This window comes from Panthera tigris, chromosome C1 (genome assembly GCF_018350195.1).
Source record: "Panthera tigris isolate Pti1 chromosome C1, P.tigris_Pti1_mat1.1, whole genome shotgun sequence".
NCBI classification, from domain to species: domain Eukaryota; kingdom Metazoa; phylum Chordata; class Mammalia; order Carnivora; family Felidae; genus Panthera; species Panthera tigris.
The window spans coordinates 156,866,865-156,887,301 of record NC_056667.1 but is presented as its reverse complement, the minus strand read 5'-3'; the positions used below and the strand labels follow the sequence as shown (position 1 = coordinate 156,887,301).

At 38.2% G+C, this 20,437-nt stretch overlaps 1 protein-coding gene across 1 annotated transcript in view; it reads left to right on the top strand.

The window, feature by feature from the left end:
- The window catches only part of LRP2 (LDL receptor related protein 2), a 198,056-nt gene that overhangs the window by 58,623 nt on the left and 118,996 nt on the right, over positions 1–20,437 (top strand). Inside the window, exons 5-13 of the mRNA XM_042994641.1 lie at positions 2,938–3,048; positions 3,381–3,494; positions 5,189–5,305; positions 6,334–6,486; positions 7,990–8,109; positions 13,853–13,981; positions 15,647–15,816; positions 16,822–17,039; positions 18,127–18,333. Coding sequence (XP_042850575.1) covers positions 2,938–3,048; positions 3,381–3,494; positions 5,189–5,305; positions 6,334–6,486; positions 7,990–8,109; positions 13,853–13,981; positions 15,647–15,816; positions 16,822–17,039; positions 18,127–18,333 — 1,339 coding nt within the window. The remainder of the gene's footprint in view (positions 1–2,937; positions 3,049–3,380; positions 3,495–5,188; positions 5,306–6,333; positions 6,487–7,989; positions 8,110–13,852; positions 13,982–15,646; positions 15,817–16,821; positions 17,040–18,126; positions 18,334–20,437) is intronic.

Genomic DNA, 20,437 nt, shown 5'->3' with positions numbered 1-20,437 from the left:
ACATACATTTGGCATGTGGAGAAAGTAAGGAAGGGAGAGGGAAGAGGTGGTGTGAGCAAGTGTGTTCTTTTTGTGAATTTTTGTGTCAGATAAGCTTTAGAGGTCTTGGGCTACTTGATCGTTGTCAATCTTTCCATTAAGACAAAACTTAGAAGGTTGGGTTTCTCTGGTTTCTTGTGCAATATCTCTTCTCTTAAATTTTCTCTCTACTTAAAATCTTGCAGGACATTTCAGATACATGATGGGTTTGCTCCATGGGAAAAAGTTTATGAGGTTAGACTCTTGACCTGGTTAGGAAATAAACCAAAAAAATAGGATTTTAGGTATCTGCCAGTCCCAAAGTATTGTGACTTCCTATTTCCTGGAGTTGGTAATAGAAATCTTTAAGGGAAGTAGAATCTGTTCATTTCTTATTTTGTTCAGGGTGAATAGTTTGGAACCATTCCCTCTGTGTGGGTCTCCAAATATTTTCAGTATTTAGCTGAGTCGGGTGGTTCCATGCAGTCTTCCCTATGGGCATATACCGCAGTTAACTATGCACAGAATAGACCAGAAGGCTTGTAGGAGTTGAGGCAGGTTCTTGGCTGATTGAGAAGAGATTCATTATCATTGTGGATGGAGACAAGAAAGCTGTTCCTCATTCCTGGTGTTTAACTGCTGACCTCTGACCATCACAATACTCTCCCTGATGCCCTCAAGCTGGCCTTGTTGTTTGTTGGGGGGAATGAGGCGTGTCAGAAAACTTTTAGTCTTGTCAGTGGATACTGTTGTAGTTCTTCCCTTTCCGGTTTTATGGCACTGGCTCTCAAAAGGCAGGATGGCGAGAACAAGTGATCCTCTCAGTATATTTGTCCCAGATCCTTCATATCTGCCATAATCACCTTAAGTGAGGTAGTCACCCTCCAACCCCAAATAAATTTTCCTCCAAACAGATATCTTATCTATTACAAAGACAGGGTTTTCTAAGATCTTTCTCCTGCTTAAAAGGCTACACAACATACTCTAGGAGCTGTCTGGCACACAGGGAGGGGAATTGCTGGCCAGACTCAACTGGCCTCTTGCATCTCTTGAAGTGAGAATTAATAAACAGAGCTGTATGACCCTTTGAAGGCACATTTGTAACGCATACCTTCTCAATGATGAAAAGACAGCAGTAACCCTAAGCTGATTCTTAGACTACTAAAAAAATAAATTAAAATTCAGAAGAAATTAAAAATTTTAATCAGCTATTTTAAAATGCCTTCCATTTTATTATATGATTAACTAAATGGAACTTTGGCTATTTAAGTACACCTAAGTATTAAGACACTTAGTAGTCCAGTTTTAAAGTTTTGGAGATGAGAATATTTGGGGTTCTTTCACTGTACAAAAAATGGAAAAGTATCATTTGAGAGTTCATCTTTCATTAAAGTGCACGTTGTTAACTCAGGATAAGTTTAATAAAGTTTCAGCACAGGATTTTGTGCACTGCTCATGCTTGAAGGAGACTTTGGGACTGTTTAAGGAATTATCTGTCCACATCTATGAAACCTCAAAGCAGGTTCTTAAATGAAAAATTGAGCCACAAAGTGGGACTCTATTGTCTAGTCTTTGAGCCCTTATCTAAGGCATACCTTTTGCTTAAAGAGAAATTTGAAGATAATATGAGAATCATTATGAGAACAATCTTTAATGGAAAAAAAAAAAAAGACCAAGAAAAATATCAGTTTGAGAAGGAGGATATTGAAGACCATAAAAGGCAGAAGTTCAAAATGGTTTTGAAAGCTTTTTACCTAAAAAGTTCATCTGTGATAAGTCAGTAGCAATATCTAACATATCTTGAACACCTTGAGTAATGATCCAGTCCCTGCACTAAGTGTTGGGGATTCTAAAATGGGTAAGACAAGAGGCACCTGGGTGGCTCGGTCGGTTAAGCATCTGATTTTGGCTCAGGTCATGATCTTAGTCTGTCAGTTCGAGCCCCGTATCAGGCTCTGTGCTGACAGCTCAGAGCCTGCTTCAGATTTTGTGTCTCCCTCTCTCTCTGCCCCTCCCCTGCTCATGCTCTGTCTCTCTCTGTCTCAAAATAAATAAAAACATTAAAAAAAAATTTAGATGGGTAAGACAGGATCCTAGAACTTAAGAGGGTGTCATTATGTTGTGGGGGAAACAGATAAACAACCACTAGAATGAAGCCTTCATTCGGAATCACGAGAGGTATGTGTTTCAAGTATGGGGACACACAGGAGAGGGACTATCAGCATGTTATTCCTGCAAGGGACATCCTGATTTTTTCCATCTTGAGCTAGAAAACCAGAGTTAAGCATCTGGTTAATAGCATATGTGTATAATGTGGTAATAGTTACTTGTGCTTGTAGAACACATTATGCTTTTCAGAATGCGATAGTAGACATTGTGTTTTGAGGTCCCTCTACCCTGTGAACTAAATTATGTAAATGTATGGATAAAGAAGTGGTAACAGAGACGATAAGCAGCTTGAGTAAGAGTAAATAGCTACTGAGTGGTCCCATCCCTCCTAACTTAGAAGCCTGTTTTCAGAAAGGAAACAACCCTCTGGCAAAAGAAACAGCCCTTCACTTCTCAAAGCCTGTTTGGTAGTACACTAGCTATTTGGGATGTTATCTGTATTATGTAAAAGAAGGTTCCATTTTGGAATAAGTTAAATTCCTTCTCATTCTTTAGCTCTGAGCTCATAGGTCACTTCTTCAGGGGAGACTTCCCTGGGCTCTGGACTCCCCCCTGCTATGCATTCTCATAGAACCCTGCACTTTCCACATTAGCACACAGCCCAGTTTGTAATTTGTAAAAGGAACCGGGTCTCTTTTGTTTTCCAGTATATGCTCAGCATTTAGTGTCTAACATGTAGTAGTCACTGAAGAAGTGCATGCAGAAGGAATGTCTTAATTTAAGATTTGTGTGTTATTTTCCTTTTTTTAGAATACCCAACATGCGAACAGCTTACCTGTGCCAGTGGAGCCTGCTATAACAGCAGTCAGAAATGTGATGGGAGAATTGACTGCCGAGACTCTTCTGATGAAAGCAATTGCAGTGAGTAATGTATACAAGATGTGCAATGGTGTGCACAGTCATTTATGCTGGCCAATTCCACAGTCTCTTCCCGAATTTGTGTTCGGTGAATTCATGTTGGTAGCCTGAAGTCAGTATTTGGAAGTGGGAGTATTTGCACCATGGAAATTGGCAAACACTACGAGTCAGGGCCTTTTTGTTCCTGGAGAATTGGTTGTTAAACATTTACCAGCATGCTGCTGCATAATAAAAATCTCTTTTTAAACTTGAGACAGAATCTTCCTGTGAAATTAAATGGCTACAGTGGAATTGAACTTCTCTTTCTTCTTGCCCTCGTTAACTTTGTGTCACAGCTCAGGAATGTTCACAACACGAGTTCCAGTGTGATATTGGGGTGTGCATCCCTCGTATCTATGTCTGTGACCATTACCCTGATTGCGAAGACGGCGGTGATGAACGTTCTTGTGGTACGGTGATTTCCTTATGCTGGGTCAGGTTGCTAGGAGTGTTGCTGTAGTTATTTTCTGACGAATGTACCACTCTTTTCAAACAAAAGGGTCACTATGTCTGATGGCAGATGGAGCCAGAAGATCACTTAGGCCTCATGGCATGAGTTTCAGCAGTGTAGTTAGACCTGGACTCTTTTATCTTCTAAGGATCTGTGTAGAGTTGAAGGATTGCTGATGGACAGTGTGCATTTTTCCCCCTCAGGCTACAAGGGTACAGGGTGTATTGTATCACTAGGCTCTCAAATTACCCATACCTCAGTAATGGGTCTGATAACCTTGATAGTTGAATGAGAGAAACACTTCGAAGGGAGAGGAAGTTCCCTTATCGCAGTGGTCCTAGCTCCCCTCTTTACTTTGAAATTCTTACCACATTGATATTGGAGGGGCAGGAAAGTTTCAGTGTGGTGCAGGTGGATTTTGTTGCCTCCACTTTTTAACTCTGTCCCTACTTTTTATTTTTCTTTTAATTGCCTATGAGGCACATCACCTCTCATGGTTGCCAACTGTGGACTAATTTTTTTTATGTAATTTTTTTAACATTTATTTATTTTTGAGAGAGAGAGAGAGAGAGAGAGTGAGAGAATGTGAGCAGGGAAGGGGCAGAGAGAGAAGGAGACACAGAATCTGAAGCAGGCTCCAAGATTTGAGCTGTCAGCGCAGAGCCTGATGCAGGACTCGAACTCATGGATTGTGAGATCATGACCTGAGCCGAAGTTGGACACTAACTGACTGAGCCACCCAGGCACTCTCACTCTGGACTCATTTTATTGGAATATGTAGTTTGAAGTCTCTGTGAGAGAGTTTTACTGATTTCACAAAATGAGGTGGCACCTTTTTGTGGTCATTTATGTACTAGAATGTTGTGATTTTTGTAACCATACTCATTTTGATTGATTGGCACCTATGCCTTGCTAAATTATTTTCAGTATCATCCTAACTTTTCTTTAAACATTTTTTTTTGATGTTTATTCATTTTTGAGAGACAGAGAGCATGAGTGGAGGAGGGGCAGGGAGAGAAGGAGACACAGAATCCGAAGCAGACTCTAGGCTCCGAGCTGTTTAGCACAGAGCCAGACGTGGGGCTCGAACCCACAAACTGTGAGATCATGACCTGAGCCGAAGTCAGATGGTTAACCAACTGAGCCACCAGGCGCCCCATCACCCTAACTTTTTATGAGCCATGCCTGACTTGCTCTCTGGCCCCTGGGCTTATTTCAGTGACTGTATTAAAGAGAATGTGACAACACAGAATGGGTGACTCAGAATCATTTGGTCTTAGATAGCAATTTCGGTGCTTGTGATAAAGTAAGGGCATGCTGGACGTTGACCTGTCTGTAGCACATTTATCAATCTGCATTCTTTGTTCTGTGTCAACCTATAGCATACTGCCTTGTAATTTTGAGAGACAGACTGGCATCTGAGTTCACATCCTTGACCCAAAGATGCTGTTATGTTTTCTCCCCTTCTTTTTTCCACTCTTCCCCCTGTTCTTTCCTGGTTGTTTTTGTTTTGTTTTGTTTTGTTTTGTTTTGAGATACTTTAGAGACTAAATTGACAGAGTCAGTTTCGTTTCAGTTTAGGCAGTGAGTTGAACTTCTTGATTTTTCCCAAGTGATTTGTGTCTTTGGAGTGCAACTGCTGTTTTCTTCCAGCCTACGAGACCTGCAGAGGCAACCAGTTCACTTGCTCCAATGGCTACTGCATTAGTCAAAATATGGTTTGTGATGGAGAGGATGACTGCAGAGATAATGGAGATGAAAATGGATGTGGTAAGGAGAAGAGATTCTTATTGGAAAGCATTTTCTTAAAGTGTTTTCCAGAACTTGTATTCCTACTCTCCTTGTTAGAAATTATCTGTGATAAGCAAGTCTCAGGATTGCCTGCATTTTAAGTAACTTAGTGGGTGGGGAAGAAGGAGGTGACTCCCCTGGCTTTTCTTAAAAGGACCCTGGACCCAATTATAGAATAAATTATGATTTCTTCCCTGTCATCATTAAAGCAGAATAGGTGGGGCAGTCTGTCCCTCTTCTTTAACATATGCTGACTTTTTTCTGTTTTCAAATTCGGATTTTCAACCACACAAGCCACTGACATCCAGTGGTAGAAGATAGGCAACGTGTGAGAGAAAGAGTTAGGGATTGGTAGTTGCAGGAGACTCTGCTACCCAGGGAATTGTTTCAAGATTCTTTGAGAAGGAAATTGACAATGATATTCACCGCCTTCACCAGCAGTACCTCCAACAGTTCAGAAGTTACTAACGCCCACAGCATAAAGCAAGTCCTGTACTGTTCCAGCCCCTGATATAGTAAGAGTGATGCTTGGGGAAGATCCATTGGTTTCAGTGTTCCAGGCAGCAGTCTTCCTGCAGTTTAGTTGTAGTTTTTCTTACATTGATGACATTTCACTAAAGAAAAAGAACAACCAAAAAAAGGACAGACAAAAACAAAATAAAAACTCAGGAAACTTTCTATTACCTTGATAACCCTAGTTCTATAATTCAGGATTTAAATTAACTGCATTTTCTTCTAAGGGTTATTAATCTAGTTTGTTTGATAATTCAGGTCCACGTGTCTTCTTACTCTTATAATCTGGCTACCTATCTTAGAACAGAACTTGAATAATTCCATTTGCCACTTCTCATCTCAGTAAAAGCCCAGTAGTACAGTTAGAAATGCTAGTTTACTAAGAATACTTGTGGACTTCTCTTGTCCACCTGGTCTATATTCTCTATATTGATTAAAAAGAGTTGGCTCCCTCTCCCATGTGGCCTGTGTCTCTTTTATTCCACCCCCTGCAGAAAGCAGTACTCATCATATTCGTGAATGTTACCCAGGCGAATGGGCTTGTCCAGAGTCTGGAAAATGCATCCCAGTTTTAAAGGTTTGTGATGGGACTTTAGATTGTCCAGGAGGAGAAGATGAAACCAATATTACCAAAGGACGATTTTGTGGTGAGTATGGAAATTTATCTGGGTAGTTTTCAGATAAAGACTGTTTTTGAGAGAGAGCACACATGAGTCGGGGAGGGAGAGGATGACAGAGGATCCAAAGTAGGCTCTGTGCTGACAGCAGAGAGTCCGATGTGGGGCTTGAACTCACAAACCACGAGATCATGACCTGAGCCAAAGTAGGAAGCTTAACCCACTGAGCCACCCAGGCACCCCTCAGATAAAGAGGTTTCTGTTTTTCTATAATAGATTGCCAAATACAGAGAGTATTGGTGTTTGCATAACTATCCTAAAACTTACTGGATTAAACCAAGTAATATTTATTTCTCGTGGTCCTTTGGGTTGGCTAGGAAGTTTTGTGGCCTAGACCGGCTCATTGACACATCAAAGATGTTAAAATGAAAACCCAGTCTAGTCTTTTTCCACATGGTGATAGAAAAGGCAAACCCTAGCGAATGAGCTCTTTTGAACCTCTTCTTAGGTCATGTTTGCTAAATTTGTTATTGGCCAAAGCAGGTCATCTGGCCAAGCTTAGATTCAATGGATTGATGAAACAAACTCCATCTCTTAATGGGAGGAGCTTCAAAATATTTGTGGTGTTTCTTCTTTCACCCAAGCAGAATGGTTTTAATGGCAATTTTGATGATTCTAAAGGTGTTCTGGAGATTTTATTCTCTGGCTTATACTTATGGAGAAGTCTTATCTGGCTATATTGGAAAAAAAAAAAGAACCTTCTGGTTTCTGGGATATATACCTAACTTTAGTTTTTCTTTTTTCCTATCTATCTATCTATCTATCTATCTATCTATCTATCTATCTATCTATTTACTGAGTGAGTGGAGGAGGGAGAGACAGAGAGAAAGAGAGAGAGGGAGAGAGATACACACAAAATTCGAAGCAGGCTGACAGCTCAGAGCCTGATGCGGGGCTCTGAACCATGAACCATGAGATCATGACCTTAGCCAAAATGCTTAACCTAAGTCAGACTCTTAACTGATTGAGCCACCCAGGCACCCCAGTTTTTCTTTTTTTTCTAAATGGTTGTAGAATATCCCCCCACCGTCAATCCATCAACTGTATGGACAATTGAGTGTCCTATATGGGAATACAATTTATGACCTGTAGTCTATAAATTATCTAGTAGTTGTTTAGAAGTAGCCATGGTTAACATGTTTCATGTTGCCAATCCAGTCACTTGGGAATTCTTGACTTTTTTCTACTATGTAAACAAAAAGATAGGCTTATGAGTTGATTTTTCCATAAACTGCCTTTAAGATGACTTGACTTGCATGTAGTTATAACTTTAAAAGGATTTATTTTTTTTAAAAATAGGATTGAGCTTTTATTGCATAAAATTGCAGGAAGGCTTGAATGGTAATAATTTCTGTGTCTCTACTACATGCTTAATAAACTTTTAGGTTTGATAAAGGAAGCTTTTACTTTATAGGTAAATCAGTCTTGTCCAGAGTTCACTATTTATTTAACAAAGTGTTTTTCTCTGTTTAGATGTGAATTTGTGTTCTATATTGAGCTGTGAGTACCAATGCCACCCGTCACCAAATGGAGGGATATGTCATTGTCCCCTAGGTTTTATCCTTGACCAAAATAACACCCGCACCTGTGTTGGTAAGTGACAGGTGGGAGTGCCTTGTGTTTCATCACAAGTGCAACGCTGTGACACTGATGTGTTATGTGATCTCTGACATCAAGGTGTTTATGCTTGTGGATAGGAGTGACTATCTTTATAACAAAGACCAACACAGTCCCCATAGAAAACCTGGACAATAGGAAGTTTTAAGTCTGAGAAACTTGTGAAATGCACAAGGCAAAAGAGTGGTTCTTTTGAGTGGGTTGACTAGCTACATGGATACTTGTCCACAACATAATGAAGGAAGAAATCTTTTCGTGTTTTTTAGTATTTGGAAGCAGGGTTGGTGTGGCCACACTGGTTGTTTAATATGGTATTACATGCATGTGGATGTATTACCACATGGCTTCTTCTCACCCCTGGCCTCTTCTCCAGGATGCTCATACCTCTTCAGGACCCAGCAACTAAAGAGTGGTCACGTAACACAGATCATCAGCTCTCTGCTCCACTGGCCACAGTGGCCAGTCAGTACCCATGCCATGCTTGTTGTTAATCCTATTGATTTCACCTGTGTTTGAAGATTCTTGAAACTTGGTTCAAGAGTAGACACTGTCATTTTGCTTCATTTGGCTGGCATTGAAGTAGATGCTGGTGCACCAGATACTTCTCACATCTCTCTTATCTGAATTGTAACAATGATTTTTCCCACTAGGAAATTTTTGAGTGTGATGTGAGCCAGCTTTGCATCCTTCTGAGATTAGGATGGGGTCTGATGATAGGAAAATTACTATGGCCAAGTAACATCAATTTAGTTTTTGTAGGATTTAAACAGTGATTTTTAATGCTCTGATTTCTTTCCTTCTTTCTGATTTTTGATACACAAACAACAAACGTATTAGCAGAAAGTGTCCATAGGGGTTTCTATTTATTTATTTTTAATGTTTATTGTTTATTTTTGAGAGAGAGAGAGACAGGTGCAAGCAGGGGAGGGACAGGGAGAGAGGGAGATGCAGAATCTGAAGCAGGCTCCAGGCTCTGAGCTTTTAGTACAGAGCTCGATGTGGGGCTTGACCCCATGAACAGTGAGATCATGACCTGAGCCAAAGTCAGATGCTTAACTGACTGAACCACCCAGACGCCCCCAGGTTTTTTTTTTTTTTAACTTTGTTTTTACTGTTGTTGGCAAAAGGGCATCTGGAAGGTAACTGTAATGATTCTTTAAAATTAAGTTTGGTAGTCATCTATGGATCTCCAAAAGATAGATAATTCAGATTTTTCCTAGGATATTTGTGTTCTTTTGATATTCCTTCCAAATAAGGGGTTCTTCAGGGTTTTCTGAATAAAAAGACATGGCATATGTAAGGACATACTTTTACAAAAGTGCTTCTCCTGAAGTAATTTCCAAAATATTAATATAATTTGGCCAAAAATACTGAATTTGGGTAAAAGTAATGAAGTTATTCAGTCTGTAGTCTCAGCTCATGGCTTCCAATTTGGTTATACTATATCAAATATGGTTGATCTTAATAACTGTTCACAGCCAGAAAAAAATTTAATGCCACAAATTAACTCTGGTTTATAATTTTAACTTGAAACTTTTGAGAAAGTCTATTCCTCAGTGTTATTGAGAACCATAATGGGACTCACTTATGTGTCATATGCCAAAGAAAAATAAGATTTTTATATCCGCTAAGCAATCCAATTAAGGTGGTCCTTGTGGTGTTCAAAGGAGGCAATTTTAGGTTTCTAATGTTGGGACCATGCCCCAAAGTTTGCCCATGATCTGATTGTTCCCCTGAAGTAACAGTATAGTTACTTGTTGAATATAAGACATGTCACAAGACAAGACATGCATATAAGATAAGACATGCGCTTTACACAAATCACTCCAAGAGATTCTGAAGACTCAGAGACAACTCAAAATTATTTAAGGAAGCCCTTAAATTTCTAATCATTTGAAAATATTCTATAAAGAAAGATGATGATCTGTAACGGGCATTAAATGAAATCAGGACACTTTTTGTGTTTTATTATTACAATCATCATCATCACCACCACCATCATCAGATTGGGGATGCAGTCAAGTAATTAAAAAATACCGGTCACTTGAGTGTTCTCAACTGTTAGGTGGTTTTCTGAGCCCCTGCCTTTGCTGCCTGGCTTCATTGTGAAGGCAGCGTCCCCTTTTCCTCAGAGTGCTGTTCATCTGTGGGTGCGAGGCTGCTCCTTTTGTCTTTGGCAAATGTCAGGGTCTACCCCCCCTACCCCCCGCCCCACCCCGCCACTTATTGCCACCCACCTGCCAATTCGATTTCTAGTCTTTTTAGTTCTCTAGGCATTTCTCCTTTCTCTTAGTAGAAAAGGAATTCCAATAGAAATACCAGAAGCCACATTCTCAGTATTCCATCAGCTTCTCTCTTTTTTCTTCTCTCACTCCCCGAAGAGGGGACTGAGACGGCTGCTGAGCTGCGTTGCATTTGGAACTTGATAGGCCGTGAAGTCTATTCAGTAAAAGTGATTGCTCTTTCAGAATCCTTGGCTTAGTTTTGTGATGCCCTACAACCTGTTCTTAGACATTTTCCAACACTTTTCCCCCCAGTAGCTAAGTCTATGATGAGCTTTGGGTTCTATTTTCAAGTGTCTAGGGCTACTTGTCAGAGGTCTGGGCCACTTTGTTTTGAAGTCTGAAATAAATGAAAACTGTCATAATGAGTTTTTAAAAATACATTTAACCTATTAGTGAATGTAGTACAGAAAATGCCAATGTTCTGCTGTGGCATAAGATAATTTCAGGGTTTCTAAAACTCACCCAGTTCCTAGCACACTGGAAGTCGTTGATCTAATACTACGGCACTAGTTTTAACTTACATGATGAACATCTTTTTTTTAATCCCTGCAGTGTGTGCCTGGGACTTTAGTACAGATGACTTCATTTGGAGATAAACTCAAAAGTCTGCAGTTGGGGGCCTTTGTGATTGTCAGGTCCCGTGCCACCTGTAGAGACCTTTTCTGTGATCTCTGTTTTTCAAAGATGTGTTCTTTGAAGCTGGGTTAACATTTATTTCACAGACTGTGTTTTGCTCTCTTTGTAAAGAGAACACATTAGTTTTGATATGTGACATTACGAAACCAGTTACACTTGTTTCAGCAGGGCTTTTAGGAAAATTCTTTTGGTTTGCTCTTTCAAGCATTTCAACTCAATAAACACTCTCTGTATGACTGTGACCCTGCATGGCTGGCTCATTACAGAGGCTTCAGGTGTTGGAAACCTATGCAACATCTATCATCTTAGACATGGCTCCCCAGTGAATGCCTCAGTGGTAATCAAGAATAAAATTGAATAATCCTGACAAGTAATCTTGTGGACTTCTACCATTCATCTGCCCCTGGTAGTCTTGACCTGGCTGTGGAGCCTCCGAGGCATGCTGAAGCAGTTTACCAGGGTTATTGTTTCTGATTGACAGGACATGCTGTTTGTTGACGGAATGACATCATGGTACGGAGTTAGGGCAGGGAGGTCATTCAGCATGGTGGGATTTCAGACAACCTGACGGATCAGAGGGTGTCCAAGGGGGTCTAAGCTAAAAAGGGGTTTTTGAATTATTTTCAAAGCAGTATCTGTTGGTATGAGGTGACAAAGAATAAAAAGGAAAGAAAAATAGGTAAAGGTAATGGCGTGGGAGGTGGCATTATAAAGCAGTGTGTTAGGGTTTTAGACAGTTTGCACTACTTTTCTATTCTCATCAAAAGCCTCAAGTCTACTTTAATTTTTCTTGTTTTCACTTTGGCTGATGATGTGTAGTAATTATCCTTCATTTTTCTCCGTAATGCAGACTGTAATCTTATTCATTCATTAAAAGTGACAGTGATTTTATACACTCATTCAACCTTTAAAGTACTTGTAGCCCAGGTGATAGGAAGGGCATTTGCACCCGAGAATTCTTAGTTATGACTTCTTCACCTTTGGTTTTCTTCTGTTTGACATCAGAACTCCTGTTCCCGGAGTGACTGCAGGCCCTTAGGACATATTCTCATCGGTCTTGCATTCAAAATGAGGTCATGACATTCTGGGAATTTGAGGGCGAATATCCTGTACTTTCATTTCTACTGAGGTGAAGCCTCAGGTGGTGCTTTCTCAGGGCCGAGGTGAGGGCACACAAGAGATAAGTCATGAAAGGCCTTTTATTTATATACACATGCCTTTTACTTTGTCATGTCCAAATTGGATTAATGTTTTCCTTTGGTTAGTCACAGTTCTTGGAAAGGGCCATGTAGGCCCATGTTGTTGTAGTTGATCTTGAGGGAAAACTGGAAACTTCAGCTTCATCCCAGCGCTTTCTTGAGCTTTGTAGTTGGGGAGTTGTGAGATAGAGGGCCACGCAGCAAGTATAGTAGAACCTAATTCACAACTGTGACATTTGTTGCAAATGTAATCGGGTCCTAGAAATGTGGAGAATTCTAGACCCTAGGGTACAATGCTTTCAGAAATTATAATTTACTGAGAACCTGTTGGTATAGGATGTGATGGTCTTCCTCCCAGGTGAAGAGAGCAGGGTGAAGGAGACTGAAGAGTGGATGTGAACTTGGAGGGTCAAATGAAATATTTGGCAACAATCTACTAAAGATAGGCTACAATTTCTGTAGCCCTTAAGGTGTACAATCTTTGAGAAAGACTCGATATATTTTATGTTGTTCCATCTGCTTCTCCCCCCCCCCCCATACTGTATTGTTTATATGTCAGTTTTAGAGAGTAGAACTAGGACAATGGTGACAGTAAACCCTACTCAGTCATATAATGGACTTCCAATGAACACTTATTAAATGAATGAATGAATAAGAAGTTAATGAATAAGTAGAAGAGAAGATATTTTAAAAATGTCTTAAAAATGATTTAAATTTAATTTTTGTTTTAATTTTTGATGTCAGAGGAAAGGCAGCTGGGCAAATGAATCTTTCCAAATACTTTATTGCAGTTACAGTTTTGTAACTTCTTGATGGGATAGATATAGGGCAGGTCTTACTTTATTCTGATGTAGCACTGTCCAATAGAACTTTCTGCAATGGTGGAAATGTACTATATCTACACTTTCACATATGGTAACCCTTGATCATATGTAGCTTTTGATCACTTGAAATGTGGCAAGTAAGACTAAGAACATGAATTATTAATTTTATTTCATTTTATTTGATTTTAAAATGTTTATTCATTTTGAGAGAGAAAGAGAGAGAGCAGAGAGGGAGGGGCAGAGAGAGAATCCCAAGCAGGCTCTGTGCTGGCAAGGTGCAAGCCATGAGATCACGACCTGAGCCGAAATCAAAAGTCACATGCTTAACCAGTTGAGCCATCCAGGCGCCCCAATTTTCATTTTAATTAATCGAAATATAAATTTAGGAAGCCACGGTGGGCTAGTGGCTGCTATATGGGAAAACACAGTTTTGAAGGGAAGAAATTCAGGTATTTTGTAAATCAACATTAAAAAATGAAATGCAATACCACAAGGCTATGAATCTAAGCAGTGCTGTGCATCCTCTGTAAAATTATCCTTTGTGCAGATTAAAAAAAAAACTGTTTAAATCATCTTAGATTTTCCATAATATGAAGATGCCTGTTCTGAATTCCTATTTTTTATTGTATGCCTAGAATCTGGGCTACCTCCAGAGGGTACTTATTTAGATATGGGCATCACCACATTCCTATATGGCCCGTCCAAGACTTCTGTCAGAGTGTGTTCAAAAAATGCTGGTAAACATGGTTATAAATATTTATTTCCCATGTGGCAGATTTTAATGATTGCCAGATATGGGGAATTTGTGACCAGATGTGTGAAGACCGAATTGGCCATCACCAGTGCCACTGCGCAGAAGGGTATGTCTTGGAGCATCAGCAACATTGCAAAGCTAATACTTCCTGTGAGTAAATTAAGTACGCTTGCCATATATTGGAACCGGAAACAGGAAATATCCTCCTTCCATAGCAGATGACGAAAGAAATATCATCATTTATGTGGATAGCAGGGTTTTTTCATCACAAATTAGGAGTGGGCGCTGCTGCCAGAAGAACGGGTCCACGTAAATTTTATACTTTGTTTCTTAGGGACCAATTTGTGGATTAATTATGACCATTATTCATATAGTTTTTTAATTGGTTGCTTGTCCACTTTGAGTCTGAGCTTTTGTGTCATCCACAACATTTAATTGTGGTATGTTACTTGTACATTTAAATTTTGATTTACCTACCACAAATGTGGGTGACTAGTATCTATAGAAATAATTTTGGTATTGTTTATGAAACATTTAGGGGTGGTTCCAAATGGACCTATGAAACTTGGGTTGGAATTTTGGGGAATGCCCTCATTCTGGATGTTTGGTTGGAATCAATCTAAGAGTACTGTAGTATAGAAAATTTATGGGGAAAATCTGTTAAAAAAAAAAGAAAAGGTATTCCCCCTCCTCCATTTATCATGACATTTTGTCATTGAATCATGCATTTCTGGGATAGAAGATCTTGACTTTGTTTCTTTTCGCCAATGTTTTTTTTCACATATTATTTTGAAGTTCCTTTGGCCTGACATTCATCTGTTCACATAATTGATCAATTGCCCATTTCCCACTTATTTTCCTGTACGAAATCTGACTTGCTGTGTAATAGCTATTTGGTACAGCTGATTTTTTAACAATTAAATGTAGTTATTTTTAAATGGATAATAAATTCATATGTTCAAAAACTCTAATCTATAAAAATGTCTTTCTCCATCTCTGTTTCTCTCTGCCCAGTTTCCACTTCCCTTATCCCATGGATATCATTGTTTATTTCAATTCTAGTGATTGTTAAATACATAAATAAGAATGTACAAGTATAGGTATTTAATTCTATTTTTCTATACACACGGTTGTGCATTTTGCTGATATGTATCAACACAGAGAACTTTTCTTCACTTTTTTTATGGTAGCATAATAGTCCATTTTTTTGATGTATATTATTTATTTAGCTATTTCCCTACTAATGGACTTTTATATCATTTTTTATCCTTTGCATTTTTGATCCTTTAGCCATTGCAGACAAGACTGTGAGGAAAATCTTGATACTCATGTCATTTTGCAAGCCTGTGAGTTTGTAGGTAAAGCAGATTTGGATCATCATTGCCATATTTTTAACAGTGATTTCCCAGTAATCCTTAAGATATGTTCTGTGCTTTACATAATCTGAAGTTGCACATGGGGTAAGGTGCCCATATCACAGAGGATTCTTGAAAATACCTGATGTATTCCCCTCAGTGTCCTTGAAAGCACATTGGACTAGCAGTCAGGACACTTGAATTCTTGGTAGACTCTGTTCCTAACTTTGATTTTGAACACTTCATCAAACATCTTTTGCCTCCATTTGCTTATCTGTAAACTGGGTAGAATGACACCCATATGCCTGCCTCAGAAGTGTATTTTAAAATGAAATAAGATAACATAGAAGAAGTATTTGAAAAGGCAGGAAGCCTATCAGTTGTAAGTTCTTCTGAGAGAGTGATATGCATATGTTTGTTCACTTAAAGGTGTGATAATACCTTCCTTCTTCACATTTAGCTGAGCAGGCCTCCGTTATTTTCTCCAACGGTCGGGATTTGCTAATTGGTGATATTCATGGAAGGACCTTTTCCATGCTGGTAGAGTCTCAAAATCATGGAGTGGCTGTGGGTGTGGATTTTCACTATCACCTACACAGAGTCTTTTGGACTGACACTGTGCAAGATAAGGTAAATAGAAATTTCAGGAGTGTAGCTTGGGAGTTGATAGAACCCCAAGCACAAAGTGTTGATAGCTTTCATTTTTGGGGGAGTGAAGGGGAAAGTTCTTTTGTTTTCTAACAAAAAAGGCCCTTGAGATATTTTGTGTTAATCAGCACCTTTTCCATGCTATACTATTACATGTGACCTATTAAACAAAGCAGTCTATTATATGGATTAGCCTTGAGCAACTTTTAATTTTATTCGAAATGGAGTCCAAAAGCCTAATTAAAAGAAATAGTAGACATTCTTTCAAAACTGGACAGATATTTGGTAGTAATTTTTGAAACTTGATCATTTAAAATGTAAAAACTACTCTGTTGCTTTGGATGATAAAAATCAGATTTTACCTGCATCTTCTAAATGGAACTGTAATGGAAGATTCAGTAACAAATATTGACAACACTTTGTTTAACAGCCAAAACTTCATTATGCTGTCTTATTTGGAAAGTGTGACAGATTTAATTTCAACATTGAGTGATGCAATAGAGATTTTTAAAACAAACTTTAGAGGCTTCTAAAGAGTTATGGAATTTTATTTCTTCCTGTCACATTTTCTGTACTATTAGTAAAATTTTAATTCAATTATGTGATGACTTTTGCATAAAAATTCTAAAAAATGAGAATTTGGATTATTAACAATACTGATTTGATTACAGCTAAAAATCAAAACAAACCATCACCACCTCCTCCACAAAAAAATCCACATTCTTTAATGAAACTTTTGATAGTTACCAAGAATTAGAAATGCAGGATTTAAAAAAATCCAACTTTTTATATTTGCCTTACATATACTTTGAAATAATCTTTTTCTCCTTAGGAACCCATTATATGAAATATTTTAGCAAGTCTCAGTGAATTTTTTTAAGTCCAGCTGACTGATTCGTACAGCATAGATGATAAATATACTGAATGAATATAGGAAAACAGTGCCCACAGCTTAAGACATGTAATTTTGTTTTTTCTTTCTTTTAGGTTTTTTCAGTTGACATTAATGGCTTAAATATCCAAGAAGTTGTTTCTCTTGATGATCCAGAGAATCTGGCCGTAGACTGGATTAATAATAAACTTTATTTAGTAGAGACCAAGGTCAACCGCATAGATATGGTAAATATAGACGGAAGCCACCGGCTCACCCTCATAACTGAAAACTTGGGGCATCCTAGAGGAATTGCCGTGGACCCAACTGTTGGGTAAGAGATGTGGAAACATGCTGATTTTAGTATTTTTGGAGCTTTATCTCTCCTCTTATACATAAAACATCCATTGGATTAATTAAAGGTTAATTCTGATTTCTTGTAGGCTCCAAAACCCATGCTTATTTTATGTCTCCACTCATAGAAGCTTTAAAGGAGTACCTCTACTGGTGTACTAAGAATATATGATTTTTTAGGGATATGAATTTTATTTTTAGTGTTCGCCACATTTGTCTGCTGAGAGAGTAGACTCTGTTCTGACTCAATCTAATAATGTTGTTACAACTAGATGTTGCTTTTGATTCACCATGATCAAGATGATCATTCTAACATGAATTAGCTGTAGTTTTTTAAAGAGGGGAAAGAAGATTGGAGCTATTCTTTTGGCAATTGTTACAAACTGGGATTGAGATTTACCATTGTCAAATGGTAATACCTAATTACAAGTTGTTTAATGTGCGACACACCATCAAGATTGGTAATGCTTACTTGTCTGCAGGTGTAAATTCAAATTTTCCTTGTGTCCACATTTGAAAACAGTTATAGGAGACTTAGCTTTCTCCCAAATTCTCAAAGTTGGATCTTAGAACACTTGGGGGTGCCTGGGTGGCTCAGTCGGTTAAGCGTCTGAGTGGCTCAGTCGGTTAAGAGTCTGATTTCGGCTCAGGTCATGATCTTGAAGTTCGTGAGTTCGAGCCCTGCATTGGGCTGTGTGCTGACAGCTTGGAGCTTGGATCCTGGAGCCTGCTCACACTCTGTCTCTCCCTTTTTATCAAAAATAAACATTAAAAAAAAAAATTAGAAGGCTTGTCTGAACTTTGGGCTACTGAAATGTTGGTGAATGATGATTATTCATTTGTACTTCATGACATGAATTTTTAGGCTGCCATATCAGTGCATTTTAATGGTTGCTATTTGGAGTTGTTGACTCTCCTGATTGGCCTTCATAGTCTCTGATTTTTTTCTTTTGTTGTTTTATACTTCGATGATTCTGGAGAAAATTTCCATTGATCCAAGCAACCTAAAAAAATATTTTCCAGAGAAACTTGTAAAATAACTGTCATCTTTTGTTTTTCTTTTGTAGTTATTTATTTTTCTCAGATTGGGAGAGCCTTTCTGGGGAACCTAAGGTGGAAAGGGCTTTCATGGATGGCACCAACCGGAAAGACTTGGTAAAAACAAAATTGGGATGGCCTGCTGGGATAACCCTGGATATAGTATCGAAGCGTGTTTACTGGGTGGACTGCCGGTTTGATTATATTGAGACTGTAACTTATGATGGAATTCAAAGGTAAGAAGTATTTTTTATAGCTTCATAAGTTTGGGAAAAAATACATAAATTTATGGAGAGGGGTACATAGCAGGGCCAGAATTAAAATATTTTAATTAAAATTAAATTACTGGGTGGCTCAGTTGGTGAAGCATCTGACTTTGGCTTAGGTCATGATCTCATGGTTGGTGAGTTCAAGTCCCCCATGGGGTGAGCTTGAGCTCTGCTTTGGGTGAGCCCCGCTTCTCTCCCTCCCGCTCTCTCTCTGCCCCTTGCTCACTTGTGCTCCCCCCTCTCAAAAAAATACGGACTTTGTGGGTTCAATATCTTGAATAACTTTTGTGTTGACATTTGCATGAAGCGACAAGGTTTTGTTTTTGGATTGTTAACTTTTCTTGTGTTCCATGTTAATACGCATTATTACGAAGAGCATTTGTTCTTTGATTTCTCCTCTCCAACCTTTCCCCCACTCCCAGATGGAACACATTATTTTCATTAACTCCTAAGTCCATTTATTTCTCTGGGTCCCTTATGGTTTGTTTCCAAAGAACACTTTATCGTTTAGCTTTCTAACTTTCCCCCAGTGAATAAGTACGTTTTATTATTTATTTAGCATAATCTGGTGGGAATTAATTGGATTTTACTCTGCCCTTATGTATTTCAAATTTCAAAGAGAAATTCTGACTTGCTTTTTACCTGATGTACTTCAAAGATACTTAAGAATATTTGAGCATAAACTATAGCATACTTTTTTTTTGCATTTTTAAATTTTATTTTATTATTTAGATTTTATTTATTTTTTTAATTTACATCCAAATTAGTTAGCATATAGTGGAACAATTATTTCAGGAATAGATTCCTTAATGCCCCTTACACAACCTCTCCAGTAGTAACCCTCTGTTCTCCAACATATGACATACTTTTTATTTCATCTTTTTAGTCTGATTACAGTTAACTGTATTAGTTCAATTGTTAACTGTTTTAGTTTCTCTCTTTTTCATATTTTCAAAAATTGGTTAAACCACAGTCTTTAAATTTGACTAGCAAAAACTACTCTGTGGATTCAGCAAATAAACTGGCCAATTTAATTTTCCAAATGACTTGATTTTATTGTTTTCTTAATGGAAGGAATATTATATTTTTTCTTCTTTATATTTTAAGGGTATCACAGTTTACCACTAGATTTCAGATTCTTAAAACAATCTCTACTTGATGAAATGAAGTGATTGGATATTAAGACTGTGACTTCTTATCACTGAAACTGGTTCCCATAATGAGAATATGAATCAATTTAACATAAAATATCAATCAACCCAATAAGTCGTACAAAAACAATTGAGAAATTGCCCACATTTTTTTTCTCTTTCACAGGTGTTTTGACATTATATTAGATAGCCTATTTTTATGCTAAAGTTCAAGTAAAACATAAAACATAAAAAAATAAGTGTAGTTTCAGAAATATTTGAGTGCTTTGCTGGCTGTGAAGCAACATCAAAGAGCTATATTAAAGCTCATGAGTACAGCTGAAATCATAAAGTCACTGCCTATTGCTGTGCCAGCAGGTGGCATTCAGGGTTCTGGAATTTGCTAAATGAAAAAGAAAAACCATTCTCTAATCTTAATGTGCCATGTCATTATTGAGTGTTTTAAAGTGTGTGCTTACTTGCCCCCTTAGGTTTCTTTGTTTTTGTTTTTTGCTTTTGTTTTTTTTTACATTTTGGTGTGAAACCTTAGCATCTTCAGTTCTTAGAGTTCTATAGTGCATTTTTGTTTTCAGGGCTCTTAAGATTTTTCTTGAAGGTCTTTCTATTTTGCCACGAGGCAAAAAATAAGTTTTTTTCTCAGAACCAGCTTCTACTTCACTTTCTTTATGTGGCCTAAGTGAATTATCACTGATATAGAAGAACTTATGGCAGACATTGTCCTTGCTTGGCACCTTTTACTTGTATTTTCTTCTACGTAAGCAGCTCTGGCCACTATGTGCCTCCACTACAAGTGTGGTGAGCAAACAGGTTTATCCTGAGGCACGGCAGTAGTCGTGCTATTTTTTGGTTTTCCAGAATGACATCAGGAATAGGTCTGTATGGTTGTTCTGGAATTGTTCTACTTACTATCCAGCTCCCTA